This window comes from Heterodontus francisci, chromosome 32, assembly GCF_036365525.1.
Source record: "Heterodontus francisci isolate sHetFra1 chromosome 32, sHetFra1.hap1, whole genome shotgun sequence".
Classification (NCBI taxonomy): Eukaryota; Metazoa; Chordata; class Chondrichthyes; order Heterodontiformes; family Heterodontidae; genus Heterodontus; species Heterodontus francisci.
The window spans coordinates 9,940,957-9,958,854 of NC_090402.1; the positions used below are offsets into that span (position 1 = coordinate 9,940,957).

Genomic DNA, 17,898 nt, shown 5'->3' on the forward strand with positions numbered 1-17,898 from the left:
TTATTTTTATGTCAGATTTCCAGCTTCTGCAGTATTTTGCTTTTATTCCTGCTGACTTTTGCCTGTATCAAAGATGGCCGCACCAACCTCAGTGTGGCAGTTTCAAAAGACGCATGCGCTATCTTCTCTTGCAGGCCAGACAAACTTGATTCTGCTGTTAGGGAGAGGGGAGAACTGTTAAAAAAAAATGTACAGATTATTGTTCGTCTATCCTTATCATTATATGAAAGTAAAATTTTAGTGATTAATTAATTGTTTGACTGCTCCTAATAGAGTTAAGATTTCGAAACAATAATCGTTTAATCTCCTTAACTTCCCCCCCCACACACACACAGTTCGAATTGGAATGCTCCTTAAGGGGGCGGTGATTATACCTGCCAATCATTGGGCAGGTTGGGAGAATGTGGAAGTTGTGCAGACGAGTGAAGTTCGTTGTGTGAATGTGGGAGAGCGTCGTTAATACGATGCGTGTGGCTCCGGTACCTTGCACAGGATGGAGGGTTTGAGCCGCTGTGAGTTGCTAGGTGCTTTCAGTGGTGCGGAGGTTGCGGGTTGTTGTAACTGTCGGGCGGGGCGTCGCCGCCGCCATCTTCCTTCTCCCTGAGGTGGTGCGGGGCAGTGTGGGAGTTGTAGTTAAGTAGTCAGAAATAGGTCATAGTTGAATAGGATTTGGTTTCGGAGAGGGTTAGAGTTAGTGTTTTTGGAGGGTTAGAGTTTGGGGGATTGTTTGGGTTTTTAGGATTGTTTGGGGGTTGAAGGTTGAGATTGGTATTGGGGTTTGGAGTATGAGTTTGGGTGAACAAGCCCATTACACGGTGGTGGACAATTAAACAACTAACTGGAGGAGGTGGCTCCACAAATATCCTCAATGATGGGGGAGCCCAGCACATCAGTGCGAAAGATAAGGCTGAAGCATTTGCAACAATCTTCAGCCAGAAGTGCCGAGTTGATGATCCATCTCGGCCTCCTCCTGAAGTTCCCAGCATCACAGATGCCAGACTTCAGCCAATTCGATTCACTCCACGTGATATCAAGAAACGACTGAAGGCAATGGATACTGCAAAGGCTATGGGCCCTGATAATATTCTGGCAACAGTACTGAAGACCTATGCTCCTGAACTTCCGCACCCCTAGCCAAGTTGTTCCAGTACAGCTAGCCCAACCCAGCCAATTACCACCCCATCAGTCTACTTTCAATCATCAGTAAAGTGATGGAAGGTGTCATTGACAGTGCTATCAAGCAGCACTTGCTCAGCAATAACTTGCTCAGTGGCTCAGTTTGGGTTCCACCAGGGCCACTCAGCTCCTGACCGCATTACAGCCTTGGTTCAAACATGGACAAAAGAGCTCTACTCAAGAGATGAGGTGAGCGTGACTGCCCTGGACATCAAGGCAGCATTTGACGGAGTATGGCATCAAGGAGCCCTAGCAAAACTGAAGTCAATGGGAATTGGGAGAAAACTCTCCGCTGGTTGGAGTCATACCTAGTGCAAAGGAAGGTGGTTGTGGTTGTTTGAGGGCAATCATCTCCGCTCCAGGACATCACTGCAGGAGTCCCTCAGGGTAGTGTCCTAGGCCCAACTATCTTCAGCTGCTTCATCAGTGACCTTCCTTTAATCATAAGGTCAGAAGTGGGGATGTTTGCTGATGATTGCACAATATTCAACACCATTCGTGACTCCTCAGATACTTAGGCAGTCTCTGTGGAAATGCAGCAAGACCTGGACAATATCCAGGCTTGGGCTGATAGTGGCAAGTAACATTTGTGCCATACAAGTGCCAATGACCATCTCCAACAAGAGAGAATCTAACCATCTCGCCTTGACATTCAATGGCATTAACATCGCTGAATCCTCCACTATAAACATTCTGGGGGGTTACCATTGACCAGAAACTGAACTGGAGTAGCCATATAAATAAAGTTGGCTGCAAGAGCAGGTCAGAGGCTAGGAATCCTGAGATGAGTAACTCGCCTCCTGACTCCCCAAAGGCATCTGCAAGGCACAAGTCAGGAGTGTGATGGAATACTCTCCAATTGCCTGGATGGGTGTAGCATCAACAACACTCAAGAAGCTTGACACCATCCAGGACAAAGCAGCCCGCTTGATTGGCACCCAATCCGCAAACATTAACTCCCTCCACCACTGGTGCACATTGTTGCCACTGTGCATCGATCTGCAAAATGCACAGCAGCAACGCACCAAGGCACCTTAAACAGCATCTTCCAAACCTGCGACCTCTACCAACGAGAAGGACAAGGGCAGCAAATGCTTGGGAACACCACCACCTGCAAGTTCCCCTCCAAGCCACACACCATCCTGACTTGGAACTATATCGCCGTTCCTTCACTGTCGCTGGGTCAAAATCCTGGAACTCCCTTCCTAATAGCTCTGTTGGTGTGCCTACCTCACATGGACTGCAGCGGTTCAAGAAGACAGTTCAGCACCACCTTCTCAAAGGAATTGGGGATGGGCAATAAATGCTGGCCTAGCCAGCGACGCCTGTAGCCCATGAATGAATTTTAAAAAAAGATCCTCAGTAGCTTTGGGTGGTCACAAACCTGTCGTTTACTCTGTTTGATACAAAATATACCAGCAAATTAGGTAATGAGATATATTAAAATATTTCAGTTGTTTGCTCAGAATTGATGAGAAGGCCAGCACCATTGTTCCAGTGGCACATTTCAGGCTAGTTCATCTTACAGCACAAAAGAAGGCCATTTGGCCCTTTGAGCTTGTGCTGACTTGGGAACCTGTTTCCAGCTACCTTTCAGGCTGTGTCTTTTAAAATATAACTCACCTCCCAGCTATTTCTTTTGTTAATCACCTTAAATCTGTGTCATTTGGTTACTGACCCTCCTACCATCGAGTCATTGAGAGATACAGCACCAAAACAGGCCCTTCGCCCAACGAGTCCGCACTGGCCATCAACCACCCATTTATACTAATCCTACATTAATCCCATTTTTACCCCTCTCACATCCCCACCTTCCCTCAATTCTCCTACCACCTACCTACACTAGGGGCAATTTACCTATCAACCCGCAAGTCTTCGGCACATGGGAGGAAACCGGAGGAAACCCACGTAGTCACAGGGAGAACTTGCAAACTCCGCACAGGCAGTACCCAGAACTGAACCCGGGTCGCTGGAGCTGTGAGGCTGTGGTGCTAGCCACTGCACCACTGTGCCACCCAGTGGAAACAGTTTTTCCTTAATAACTCCATCAAAACCCCTCATACTTTTGAACACCTCTGTTAAATCTTCCCCCTTACCTTTTATGCGCTAATGAAAAATTCCAGCATTTTTGCTCAAAGGATTTTGAATTTTTGGAATTCTCTGCCACATAAAGCTGTGAATGCTCAGTCATTGAGTATATTCAACCAGAGATTGATTTTTGGCCACTAAGGGAATTAGGGATACAAGTTTAGTCCTGGAAGGTGTAATATTATTAAATGGTGGGGCAGGCTTGATGGGGTGAATGGCCTACTGTTGTTCCTACTTTCTTACGCTCAGTTATGTGGAGAGACTGGAGAACACAAGAAGTCCCTCATCCCTGCAACCATTCAAGTAAATCTCTTCTGCATCCTCTCCAAGTCCTTCACATCCTTCTGAATGTATCGTGCCCAGAATTGGACACAGTACTCCAGCTGAGGCCTAATCAGTGTTTTTTTTTAAAAGTTTAGAGTAATTTCCTTGCTTGTGTACTCTATGCCTCTATTTCTGAAACCTAGGATATCATCTGCTTTTTTTAACAGCCTTATCAATTTGTCCTTCCACTTTCAAAGATTTGTGTATGTGTACCTCCAATCTGTCTCTAATAAGTACAATGACAATTAAAGGAAACTGAAACAGTACTTCCGACCTGCAACTTGTAACCTTCCCATTAGGATAATTGTACCAGAGTGGAGATGAGAATTTGTTTTATGCAACGAGTTGTTATGATCTGGAATACACTGCCTGAAAGATTAGTGAATCTGCTTCCACCAATAACTTTCAAAAGGGAATTGGAGAAATACTTGAAAAGAAAAAAGAATTGCAGGGTTTGAGGTATAAATGATGGTGGCATTAATTGGATAGCTGTTTCAAAGAGCTGGCATCAACGATGGATTGAATGGCTTCCATCAGTGTGTGTTTCTATAAAGACGGGTGTGGCACGATGTATTATTTCGCTCAACAGCTTTACCCCTTTAAGGCTGTAAAGCTTAACTGCTGTAAGTAAATACAACCTGAGGTCAACAATGTTTCTATCTAGCTTCCCCTTAAATGCATTTATGCTATTTGCCTTAGCTACTCCTTGTGGTAGTGAATTCCATATTCTCACCACTCTCTGGGTAAAGAGGTTTCTCCCGAATTCCCTATTGAATTTCTTCGAGTCCATCTTATATTTATGGCCCCGAGTTCTGGTCTCCTGCACAAATGGAAACATCTTCTCCACGTCGACCCTCTTGAACCCCTTCATCGTTGTAAAGGCCTCTATTAGATCATTTATTATTATTATTACTTATCTGTTATTGCGCACCCTTGTGTTTAGAGCATCTTCATATTTTATATATTTAGCACACTCTCAACAATATTTTTGTGTCATGTCTCTTTATAGGTTCTGCAGCTGCATGTGATCAGATCCAAGAAGCTGAACTTGAATCACCTGATGACGGGCCAAAGCAAAAGCAGACCAGTGGAAACAAAGCGATGGATGTGAACCTTGTGGATGTCGCTGCGGTGAGTTCTGATGCACCAGAGAAGAGTTTAAGGAAACATTTTAACAGCATTGTGATACACAAGCTGCCTTCCCACTGATACTGTACCCACTTGAACAATTGCAAGGCAGCATAATGGTTATGTTACCGGGCTAGTAATCATTCAGTTAATTAAATAAATTGGAGTTATAAAAACTAGTCTCAGTAATTGTGACCATGAAGCTACTGGATTGTTGTAAAAACCCATCTGGTTCACTAATGCCTGTTAGGGAAGGAAACTTGCCGTCCTTACCCGATCTGGCCTATGTGAATGAAGACCCACAGCAATGTAGTTGACTCTTAACTGCCCTGTGAAATGGCCGAGCAACACATTCAGTTGTACCAAACTGCTATACTTGCAGCGGTTCCAGAAAATAACTAATTGACAACATTTTGGGCAATTGGTGATGGGCAATAAATATTGACCTTGTCAGATCACGAGTGAATGTTTTGAGAAAAAAAAAAGGGGGGCAGCAGAGGGACTAATTATCTCTGTAACCTTCTCCAGTCCTAGAACCCTCTGATATCTTGTATTCCTGTAATTCTGTCCTCTTGTGCATTCCTGATTTCCTCTGCTCTGCCATTGGTGGCCGTGCCTTCAGCTGTCTGGGTCCAAGCTCTGGCATTTCCTCCCTAAATCTCTTTGCCTTTCTAACACTCTCTTCCTTTAAGATGCTGCTTAAAATCCACCTCTTTGACCAAGGTTTTGGTCACCTGTAATATTTCCTTATGTGGCGTGGTGTCAAATTTTATTTGATAATCGCTGCTGTGAAGAGCCTTAGGACTTTTGATTTTGTATAGATGCTACATAAATGCAAATTGTTGTTGAGACAGGCCATTCGGCCCCTCAAGTCTGTACCAGAACTTTTCTCTGCATGAATCCCCTAGTCTAGCAGCACTTTGCTTGCCCCATAGCAATCAGGTCTAAGAATTCAACCCAAGCACATTCAATGGCAGTCCTGCAATTCCTTTGCTGTTTAGAAAGATGCTCATTGGCTGTTCACATCTTAATTATGTTGAAGGTTTTCTCGTGCAGTATACTAGCATTATCCATTCAGGTCCTCCAGGAGGTGGTCAGGATCTAAGCACGAATGAACCCTAAACCATTTCACGAGAAAGGAGGACAGACCTCACATTTGCATTGCACCTGTCAGTTGGATAGGCTGGAGTTGTTTACTTTGGAACAGAGGAGGCTGAGGGGAAGTTTAATATGGGTGTGTAAAATTGAGTGGACGAGTTATTGGATAGGAAAGATCTATTTCCATTGCAGCGGGCATGGATTTTAAAGTAATTGGTAGAAGGATTAGAGGGGAGTTGAGGTGACACCCAAAGAGTTGGTGGTGGGGTGGAGATCTGGAACTCACTGCCTGAAAGGGTGGTAGAGGCAGAAACTCTCATCACATGTTTTAAAAAAAAAAAATGCATTTGAAATGCAAAACCCACAGGACTATGGGCCAAGTGCTGGAATGTGGGATTAGGCTGGATAGCTTTTTTTTTGGCGGGCACATACACGACGGGCCAAATGGCCTCCTTCTGTGCCATAAATTTTCTATGTTTCTAACTCAATATGTTCCAAAGCGCTTTACAGCCAATTAAATACTTCTGAAGCGTAGTCATTGCTGAAATAAAGGGAAATGCAGCAGTTAGTTTGCACACAGCAAGCTCCCACACACAACGAGGTAAATGACTATATAATTTCTTTTAGTGATATTGGTAGGGGTAGGTATTGACCAGGTCACTAGGGAGAACTCCCCAGTCTTTAAATAGTGCTGTGGGACCTTTTATGGTCACCTGACAGTCTCAGTTCACCCGAAACCCAGCACTTCTGACAGCGTAGCTCTCCCTGGTATCACCCTGACCTTGTATGAGTCTTTGGAGTGTGGCTTCAATCCACTGCATATACCTTAGTGACTGATCTTGCATGACCCATTGTTTAAAAGCTCAGTTGCCTCTTTGTTTTAGGAGGTAGTCAATCAGGAATCCAGCACGGCTAAGGGAAGGACGAGTGGAAGAATCCGGAGGAAGAGGTCCTTTTCACCCGAAGTGGAAACTGTGGTCAAAAGGAAGACGAGGCGGAAGATTGTCCCATTGAAATCAAAATCAGGTAGGGCATTTAAACCTAACTCACGGTCTAAAATTCACCCGGTTGTTGATTTTTGCCATACATTTCACATATACATTTATACCTCATTTCCACAGCACTCTGGTGCTGAATGTAGGCTAGGGCTGTGCTCCCAACTGGTAGATGAAAGCTTTGCAGTGGTGTTTTTCTCCTAAGGAACCATCTAGTGTAATCCCAACTACTTGTTCCAAATCTTTAATACATTTAAATATCCTGTGTATCTACACATTTTCTGTCCAGCAGCAGCTTTCGTTCTTATTGTCACACTTTTTTCTGTCAATATTTAACATTGAAAATGATAAAGGGGAATTCCCTCTTTGGATAGGTGTGCCAGTGATGCTGTAGTAGAGGCTACAGCCACTGGGTGACAGTATTGCCTCATTGTGTTCTTTAACACGCAAGAACAATTGGGATCTTGTTTCCTTTGATCTTCATTTTCAGCTAATTCCTTTTCAAAAGATTCATGGACTCCTTTCCAGCATTACAGCTGAGAATTCCACTTTCTAATCTGCCCTTTTAATTATTTTTCCGCTGTATTAACTGCCCGCCCTCTCCGCCTACAGTTAGTCATTATGGCACAGAAGGAGGACATTCAGCCTGTCGACTCCATGCTGGCTCACCTTAGAGCAAATCCAGTCAGTCCCATTCCCTCGCTCTATCCCTATTTGAAATCACTGTCTCCGCTTTCACCGCTGTTGTAGGCAGCGCGTTCCAGGTCATTACCACTTGCTGCATTTTTTTTTTTAAATGTTCTTCCTCACACCCCTCCCTGCAATTCTTGCCCAAAACCTTAAATTTGTGTACCCTGGTATTTGTACCATCAGCTAATGGGAGCATATTTTCTTTGTCTACCTTATGGAAACCTGTCATTATCTTGTACATCTCTATGAAATCTCCCCTCAATCTCCTTTGCTCTAAGGAGAACCCCAGCTTCTCCAACCTAACCTTGTAGCTAAAATTCCTCATTCTGGTAAATCTCCTTTGCACCCTCTCAAGGACTCTCACATCCTTCCTCAAATCTGGTGACCAGAACTGGATGCAATGCTCCAGTTGTGGCCTAACCAGAGCTTTATAAAGGTGCAGCATAATTTCCTTGTTTTTGTACTCATTACCTCTATTTGTGAAGTCCAAGATCCGATATGCTTTGCTAACCACTCTCTTAATTTGTCCTGTCACTCTTCAAGATCTATGCCCATGAACCCCCCAGATCCTCTGTTCTTGCATATTCTTTAAAACTGTGCCATTTAGTCTGTATTGCCTCTCCCTATCCCTTCTTCCAAAATGCATCACCTTATGCTTCTCTCTATTAAATTCCATCTGCAGCTTCTCTGCCTATTCTGCTAGCCCAGGGGTCAGCAACTTTTTTACCTGAAGAGTGTTTTTTTAAAAAAAAAAAGATTTGCCTAAAATGCCAAATGTTGGGAGCTGGAAGCCAAAAATAAATCGAAGAATGGAGTAAAGGCATGAGCATACCTAATGAGGAAGAAGTTGTTCGTTGAGAATCTAAAGCACATTATTATAGAATGATATAGTGCAGAAGGAGACCTTTCAGCCCATTGTGTCCGTGCTGGCTCTTTGGAAGTGCTATCCAATTAGTTCCACTCCCCACTTTTCCCCGTCGCCCTGCAAATGTTTCCTTTCCAAGTATTTATCCAATTCTCTTCTGAAAGATAATGTTTGAATCTGCTTGCACAGCCCTTTCCGGCCACGCTTTCCAGATAATTAAAAGTTTCTTCCTATCTTCCCTCTGGCTCTTTTGCCAATTATGATGAATCTGGGACCTCTAGTTGCTGACCCTCCTGTCAGTGGAAACAGTTTCGCCCATCAAAACCCTTCATGATTTTGAATACCTCTATTAAAGTTCTTTCATTGTTTGTTCAAAGTGCAACATGCCTCATGGCTTTGCTCAGAGCTGGACTGATTGGGCCAGGCTTGCTGATGGTTTTTGTTTATTTCTTCCTTTCCCAGAAAAAAGGGCGGGAGTTCAATTCTGTTGCGATATCTGCAAATCTCCGTACATCACGAACCCCAACCGTCGTGGCTGTAGGTTAAAGCAGTCGGGTTATAACCCGTCCCCACGCTGGAAGAATGACCCAAAGACTGGACAAGTGCTGATACTGTGTAACGCCTGCGGTAAGCGGTCCAGGAGATTGATTTGTGTGCCGGTGTGAGATGTGCTAACACTTCCTTTTTTTTAAAAAACATTCAAATTCCCCACTACCTCTATTGAAGGTGTGGAATTCTTTTTGGGATCCGGTTTCATAGAATTACATCAAATGTACAGCATAGAAACAGGCCATTCAGCCCAACAGGTCAATGTTAGTCTGTATGCTCCACATGAACCTGCTCCCTCCCTAAATTATCTAACCCTATCAACATATCCTTCTATTCCTTTCTTCTTCAAGTACTTATCTACAAGTTCCCCTCCAAGTCACACATGATCTTGACTTTGAAATAGATTGTTGTTCCTTATCTGTCGCTGGATCATAATCCTGGAACTCCCTCCCTAACAGCACTTTGGGTGTACCCACGGCAGATTTAACATTGAAAATTACCATAATGGGGAATTCCCTCTATGGATAGATGTGCCAGTGAGGCTGTAGTGGTTCTGGAAGGCAGCTCACCACCACCTTCTTGAGGGCAATTAGGGATAGGCAACAAATGCTGGCCTTGCCAGTGATGCCCACATCCCAGGAAATAATATTAAAAAAACTATCTTTCCCCTTAAAGGCATCTTTGCTATTTGCCTTAACTACCCTTTGTGGTAGCAAATTTCACATCTCTCTGGGTAAAGAAGTGTCTCCTAAATTTCTCACTGGATTTATCAGTGACTCTGTTTTATATTTATGGCCCCTATATTTGGTCTCCTCAGCCTTCTCTTTTCTAAAGAAAAGAGCCCCAGCCTGGTCATCCTTTCCTGATGGTTATACCCTCTCAGTTCTGCTATCATCCTTGTAAATCATTTTTGCACTTTCTCCCATGCCCCTCTCTTTTTTTGTAATATAGAGATCAGAACTGTGCACAGCACTCCAAATGTGGTCTAACCAAGATGCGATACAAGTTTTAACATAAATGTTTTATGGGCACCTCAGCCAAACGTTCTTTCTTCACTCTGTGTGCTTAGTTAGCTATTTGAGCGCCAAGTGCATCGCACCCTATCCAATTCTGATGGCATTTCTGCACTAGCACCTTGACAACAATCACGAGCAGGATTCTTAGTTGATTTCCACACACAACAGCCCCCTGCTGTTCCAGTCCAGGGTCACCGAGGGTAGGTGTAGCTCATCGAATGCTGTCCTGACTGAGACCACTGAGCACAATCCAGCAATTAAACCTGTGACTTTCTGGCCTGGTAGAAAATGTAAAATCTGTATGTGAGCATGTGAAACTGCACTTTGAAGTTGCAAGTGATGCAGGGGGCATTTGCTTCTATTATCTGCAAGTTGCCCATTTCACTGTAACCAAATCAATGGTGACTGTTTTTATATATTTAAAAAAAAACAGAGTGAGTATTGACACCACTGTCAGTTGATGAGTTGGAGGCAGGCTAGGTCTTATGGCAGGACCTGCAGCAAACAGAGTCTATTTAATCAGAGTCACCACAGACTACAGCAAATAGAACTCCTGACTGAAACTCTCCTGAGAGTTTTCCAATAAAAGCAGGGTGATTTCTCCAGCAAAATGCAGAGCGTGAAGGATAATTACATATTAAAAATTTTGTGCGTAAAAGCTATCCCAGACACTTAACTGCTGTGATTGGGTAATTTCAACCCCTCGTCCTACAACCAATCCTCTCCATTCTGGCCAGGACTTGTGTCATTATATGCAGTCTAAAAACAAAATACTTTCTGTTTACTTAAGGGCTGGCATTTGACAGATCCCGATGCCCTCGCTCATCTTGTGCAGTTATAGACACCGATGAACGCAGAAAACATCAGGATGCCCTGCAAGCATTTGCTGTGTCCATGACTGAGTTGCTGGGAGATCGAGATGCTGAGAAGCTGTGCTGTCCTCTGTTTGTGAAGAAGCCATGTCAATGTCTGCAGAACTACATCAAAAGGACAGGTTGGAGGATGCATTAAAACTCCCAACACCCCACCCCCCCCCCCCCCCCCCAAAATTGTTCACCCTATCCCCAGTTTTCATCGCTCCACCATTGGCAGCCGTGCTCTCGCTCTCGCTCTGTCTCTCTCTTTTAAGACGCTCCTTAAAACCTGCCTCTTTGAACCAACTTTTTGTCACCTTTCCTAATATCTCTATATGCCTGGATGTCAAATTTTGTTTAATAACCGCTGCTGTGAAATGTCTTGGGATGTTTTACTGTGTTAAAGGTGATATATGCAGGTTTTTGTTATATACTCTCTGAGCCTGTATTATCGATATTCCTAGCTTCCGAAGAAGCTATTCGTGTTTCTTTCCTCTCAGCTTCTCCTGAAGATATGATTCTATAGACGCTGGCAGACCTAGTGTACCTCAGCCAAGTTGCCATTATTCATATGTGACGCTAGACAGTGAGCATCAGCAGGCTTTAGGGGCGATGGCTCAGTGGGTAGCATGCTCGCCTCCGAGCCAGTGACTTGAGCTCAAAATTTAAGCTGATAATCCCTGCTGCAGTACTAAGGGGGCTCTGCACTGTCAGAGGTGCCATCTTTTGGATGATAAATTGGAATCCTGTTGGTTTCCACCTCCCTCCTTCCTCCCACTGTAAAGAGCCTGTAGGGTTGATTTGTAAATCAATGTTTTGTGATCAAAATTGACTTGTGGCTTCAGTTCTGATTTTCTATTGTCTCCCTCACTTCAGGGGATGAGCTGAGTGAATGTCGGCAGCGAGCTGTGAATCTCCTGCAGCTGCTGAAGGAAGCCAGGCGTCTCAGTTCGTTGAAGTGCTACGATGAAAACCAAGTGCAGCAGCTGGAAAAACATCGGAAGCAAGTAGCATTGCTTCTGTTCAATGTAGACCAGTTTCTTGGCAACTGTTATCTAAAGGGGATGCAATCCTATCTGTTCTTTTCTGCAATAAATGCACGAAACTAAATCGCTTCTCACTGCATGTTTTAAAGTGTTGTTCTCTCCCAGTGTTTTTTCTTGACTGCTAAATTCAGCATGTAAAGGGTTAACTCCCAAAGCAACTTGCCTCTTTTTAAAAATAAAAACCAATAAGTTAGCAGTCTGAAAGTTAGTTTAGATTCACATAGTGGTTGTCGCTGTTTTGAGATCTTCACACTCTTCCTCTGGAGAACAATGTGAAGTATTGAAAGCACTCGCTGGTTGATTGACAGGCCAAGGGATGAATGCTCCAATCATCTTCGTACCAGCCGATCATCCTGTACGTCGAGAGGATTTTATGGGTTCCTACAACCCTTACAATGTGGGAGAGGAGGTGGGGGTGGGTTACTGACACTCGGCATGCACAAGCATCCTGGGTTTCAGAGCCACGGCTGCAATCATCATTCGTCAGGGTTGGGGTTCGAATTCTGCACCTTTTGACTCGGGCAGGAATGCTACCATTAAACCAAAAGCTCACTCCTTCATATAATGGTGCTTTGAAGTGATAGTTAGCGTTGAACTGATCACATTCATTGTCAACCACCTTGGGCCAGCCCATGATAGGCCTCCATCATGCCCCAACTAGTTACAATATAAAAAAAAATGCTATGTTCTTTCAGAAGGGGCATAGGACTTGGCAATGGTCAACGGAAGTCGAAGGCATATGAGGAGTTTGTACTGAAGAATCGCATCGTGTTGAAAAATGAGTTGAAGTTGTGCGAACGAGCCGCTCAACGCATCCTGGGTTACTCCAACAACTTTTTACACAAAAAGTTGAAGACTGATCCTGAGGTAAAATAAAATGCATCTGACTAGAACCCAGATGACAAACCCAAACCCTTCTCTTACTGTGCTTCCTTCTACCAATATGTGTGCCAGCTGTGGCTCAGTGGGTACCATTCTTGCCTTTGAGTCAGTCAGTTGTGGGTTCAAGTTCCACTCCAGAGACTTTGGCTCGAAATCTAGGTTGACATCCCAGTGCAGTACTGAGGGAGTGCTGCACTATTGGAGGTGCTTTCTTTCAGTTGAGACATTAAACCACAGCCCCCTCCTACTGCTAAAAGATTCCATGATGCTATTTTGAAGAAGAGCGGGAGAGTTCTCCCTAGTGTCCTGGCCAATATTTATCCCTCAAACATTAATTAAAATCAAAATATCTGGTCATTATATTGCTGTTTGTGGAAGCTTGCTATGTGCAAATGAGCTGTTGCATTTCTTAAGTTACAACAGTGGCTCTGCTTCTGATGTACTCATTGGTTCTAAAGCGATTTGGGATGTCTTGAGTTTGTGCAAGGTGCTAAATAAATGCAAGTCTGCCTTTCTTTACCTGACGCAGTCTTCCTTCAATTTTCCACAGAAAGGAGAAAGAGTTAAAAGGACGAAAGGGAAGGGAGCCCTGGGACTTTTGAAACCAATTGCTGAACTTGTGAAGGAGAGGTGTTGTGTGGACAACTGTGTCTCGGTAACTCGGTCTGCTGTTTGGAGATGAACTTTGTGAAAGGTCAGTTTGTTGACAGAAATGCAGAAGTAGATGTTTGATTGAAAGGCTGCTCGGTTGTTTTTGCAGATGGCACACACTCACGGGCATTTGCTTCACCGCTGGAGGGAACGTGCCTCAAAAGGGCAGGCTGACGCGCGTAGGGCCCTGGCTGAGATGCTGACCCCTTCGGGTGAGTTGTATAAAATGAACTGGACACCAGCTTATTCTATTCTGTTTAGATCAATTAACCAACACATGCTGGAGTGGTTTGGTAGGAATTTACCAATATCTTACATGGAATTTACAGCACAGAAACAGGCCATCTGGCTGATGCTGGTGTTTGTGCTCCACACAAGCTTCCTCCCATGCTCTTCACCTCAACATATCCTTCTGTTCCTTCCTCCCTCGCATTTATCTAGCTTCCCCTAAAAAGCAATTTGTACTATTCACCTCAATTACTCATTATGGTAACAAGTTCCATATTCTCAGCACAGAGTGAGTAAAACCACTAATTGGTTTTATTAGTGACTATCTTGTATAAATGATGCCTAATTTTAGACTCCCCCACCCTACCCCTACTCCACAAGTAGAAATATTTTTTCTACGTCTATCCATCAAACCCTTTGATAACTTTAACAACCTCTGTCAGGCCATCTCTCAGTCTTCAGACAGCAAAGTGTGAAGTGATGCATTTTAGAAGGAAGAATGAGTAGAGACAATATAAACTAAACTAAATTTTTTTTATTTATTCGTTCATGGGATGTAGGCACTGCTGGCTAAGCCAGCATTTATTTTCCATCCCTAATTGCCCTTGAGAAGGTGAGCTGAGCTGAGCTGCCTTCTTGAACCACTGTAGTCCATGTGGGTATATCCATCAATATTGACTTTTTTCCATCAATATTGGCGACCACGCTCTGGAAGTGGTTCAAGAGTTCACCTACCTAGGCTCAACTATCACCAGTAACCTGTCTCTAGATGCAGAAATCAACAAGCGCATGGGAAAGGCTTCCACTGCTATGTCCAGACTGGCCAAGACAGTGTGGGAAAATGGTGCACTGACACGGAACACAAAAGTCCGAGTGTATCAAGCCTGTGTCCTCAGTACCTTGCTCTATGGCAGCGAGGCCTGGACAACGTATGTCAGCCAAGAGCGACGTCTCAATTCATTCCATCTTCGCTGCCACGGGAGAATACTTGGCATCAGGTGGCAGGACCGTATCTCCAACACAGAAGTCCTCGAGGCGGCCAACATCCCCAGCTTATACACACTACTGAGTCAGCGGCGCTTGAGATGGCTTGGCCATGTGAGCCGCATAGAAGATGGCAGGATCCCCAAAGACACATTGTACAGCGAGCTCGCCACTGGTATCAGACCCACCGGCTGTCCATGTCTCCGCTTTAAAGACGTCTGCAAATGCGACATGAAATCCTGTGACATTGATCACAAGTCGTGGGAGTCAGTTGCCAGCGTTCGCCAGAGCTGGCGGGCAGCCATAAAGACGGGGCTAAAGTGTGGCGAGTCGAAGAGACTTAGTAGTTGGCAGGAAAAAAGACAGAGGCGCAAGGGGAGAGCCAACTGTGTAACAGCCCCGACAAACAAATTTCTCTGCAGCACCTGTGGAAGAGCCTGTCACTCTAGAATTGGCCTTTATAGCCACTCCAGGCGCTGCTTCACAAACCACTGACCACCTCCAGGCGCTTATCCATTGTCTCTCGAGATAAGGAGGCCAAAGAAGAAGAAGTCCATGTGGGGTAGGTACACCCACAATGCTGTTAGGGAGTTCCAGGATTTTGACCCAGCGATAGCAATATAGTTCCAAGTCAGGATGGTGTGTGGCTTGGAGGGGAACTTTCAGGTGGTGATGTTACTATGCATCTGCTGCCTTGTCCTTCTAGGTGATAAAGGTCGCGGGTTTGGAAGGTGCTGTTTAAGGAGCCTTGGTGCGTTGCTGTAGTGCATCTTGTAGATGGTACACACTGCTGCCACTGTGCGTTGGTGGTGGAGGGACTGAATGTTTGTTCGTGGATGGGGTGCCAATCAAACGGGCTGCTTTGTCTGGATGGTTTTGAGCTTTTTGAGTGTTGTTGGAGCTGCACCACTCCAGGCAAATGGAGAGTATTCCATCACATGCTGACCTGTGCCTTGTATATGCTGGACAGGCTTTGGGGAGTCAGGAGGTGAGTTACACACCACAGGATTCCTAGCCTCTGACCTGCTCTTGTAGCCACGGTATTTATATGGCTACTCCAGTTCAGTTTCTGGTCAATGGTAGCCCCCAGGATGTTGATAGTGATGGATTCAGCGATGGTAATGCCATTGAATGTCAAGGGGAGATTGTTAGATTCTCTCTTGTTGGAGGTGGTCATTGCCTGGCATTTGTGTGGCGCGAATGTTACTTGCCACTTATCAGCCCAAGCCTGGATATTTTCCAGGTCTTGCTGCATTTCTACACAGACTGCTTTAGTATCTGAGGAGTCGCGAATGATGCTGCACATTGTACAATCATCATAGAACATCCCCACTTCTGACGTTATGATTGTAGGAAGGTCATTGATGAAGCAGCTGAAGATTGCTGGGCCTAGGACACTACCCTGAGGAACTCCTGCAGTGATGTCCTAGAGCTGAGATGATTGACGCACAACAACCACAACCATCTTCCTTTGTGCTAAAATGGTACAATTTTAATTGGGGTGCAGGAACAGAGAGACCTGGGGATTTATGTGCACAAATTTTAGGTTGTAGGACAAGTTGAGAAGGCTGTTTAAAAAAGCATATGGGATCCATGGAGTTATATATAGAGGCATAAGGTACAAAAGCAAGGAAGATATGCTAAATTTTATAAATCACTGGTTAGGCCTCAGCTGGAGTATTGGGTTTGATTCTAGGCATCACACTTCAGGAAGGGTGCCAAGGCTTTGGAGTGGGTGCAGAGTTGATTTACTGGAATGGTACCAAGGATGAAGGACTTCAGTTAGGTGGAGTGATTGGAGAAGCTGGGATTGTTCAACTCAGAAGGTTAAGGGGAGATATAATAGAGTTGTTCAAAATTATGAGGAGTTTTAGCAGAGAACATGGGGAAAAACTGTTTCCATGTTCGGGATTAAAAACAAGAAATGCTGGAACCACTCAGCAGGTCTGGCAGCACCTGTGAAAAGAGAAACAGAGTTAATGTTTCGGGTCAGTGACACTTCTTTGGAACTGACAAATATTAGAAAAGTCACAGGTTATTAGCAAGTGAGGTGGGGGTGGGGCAAGAGATAACAAAGGAGGTGTAGATTGGACAAGGCCACATAGCTGACCAAAAGGTCATGGAGCAAAGGCAAACAATATGTTAATGGTGTGTGGGGAAATAGCAGGAGAGTGGGACTAATTGGATAGCTCTTCTGAAGAGCCAGCACAGGCACAATGGGCCAAATGGCCTCTTGCTGTGCCATATAATTCTATAATTTATTTTGGTGAAGAGCCTGAAGCCTGTTCAGTTTTTCTTCATAGTTATGCCCTCTCAGTCCCGGTATCATCCTTGTAAGTCTTTTCTGCACTTTAATAACTTCAGTGAAATCAAACTCTGCCTTTTCACAGAATTTTGATCTCTCAACTAACTCAGCAGTTTCTTCGCCATCTGTATTCCCACTGTTTGTTCCCTCTGTGGGTTCTCCAAGCCTGTGTGTCTGCCTATTGTACACAAGAATCTATTGTGATGTTGTATTTTATGGAACTGTGGGCCTTTTTTGGTTTTGCAGTAGCTGTCAGATCCCCTTCAGAAACAGCCGGTTTAAAAATTTTAGCCAGTTGTCTCGCATCTGAATTTTCTACGTTTTAATCTGAGGAAAACATTATTGCTCACTGAAATATTGTTTCCACAGATTTGTTTTGATTTTAACCCCCTTTACACACTGGCTGCATCCTGTTCTGCTGTCCTGGACAAGGTGAATCAGCTTGTCATGATCTTACATTACCTTGTCCCTGTAGATATCTGAAATGTCTTTCCTTGACTCAGGTGGCTCACATTCCAACTGCTACAAGTTCATCAGCTGGGTGACAGGTTGCAGTCACACCACGATCAGCCGAGTCAACAAGCAGATGAGAAGGACAGGAGGCGAACGGGAGCCCCCTCCACACGGGTTGAAGAAGTGGTGGAAGGCAGGTGAAGTTTCATTGCTGATGCGATCACTATCCCTTGCCTTGACCAACACAAGGCTATTGTATCTTGCACATTTTGTGTCCGCATCGAGTAGGAACGGAGGAAATGCTGGACGTTGATCAAGCCTGCCTCAGGCTGCAGTACCATGACCAGACGCTTCCCACACCACACCCCCTCTACCTTCTGTTTTTTCACAGCCAAGTTGTATCCTGGCTGAGGCAAAAAAAAAAACCCAGGGCCAATAAGGGGAGGAAAAAACCCTAAAAAATTCCTCTTCAACCCCCTCAGGCGATTGAGGAGATCAAATGCATTCAGTACTTATCTATTAATCAGCTTAACACAAAGTATGTGCCTGATGTGGAGTTAAATTCA

The 17,898-nt window shown here is 44.5% G+C and overlaps 1 protein-coding gene across 2 annotated transcripts in view; it reads left to right on the forward strand.

The window, feature by feature from the left end:
* Positions 1-391: 391 nt before the first annotated feature.
* Positions 392-17,898, forward strand: part of LOC137347619 (uncharacterized) — a 37,483-nt gene continuing 19,976 nt past the window's right edge. For both annotated transcript variants that reach the window (XM_068012186.1, XM_068012187.1), the window contains exons 1-10: positions 392-512; positions 4,598-4,719; positions 6,699-6,840; positions 8,827-8,991; positions 10,720-10,923; positions 11,660-11,786; positions 12,525-12,696; positions 13,262-13,366; positions 13,472-13,574; positions 17,383-17,525. In XM_068012186.1, the coding sequence (XP_067868287.1) occupies positions 494-512; positions 4,598-4,719; positions 6,699-6,840; positions 8,827-8,991; positions 10,720-10,923; positions 11,660-11,786; positions 12,525-12,696; positions 13,262-13,366; positions 13,472-13,574; positions 17,383-17,525 (1,302 nt within the window). In that variant the 5' untranslated portion in view covers positions 392-493. The remainder of the gene's footprint in view (positions 513-4,597; positions 4,720-6,698; positions 6,841-8,826; positions 8,992-10,719; positions 10,924-11,659; positions 11,787-12,524; positions 12,697-13,261; positions 13,367-13,471; positions 13,575-17,382; positions 17,526-17,898) is intronic.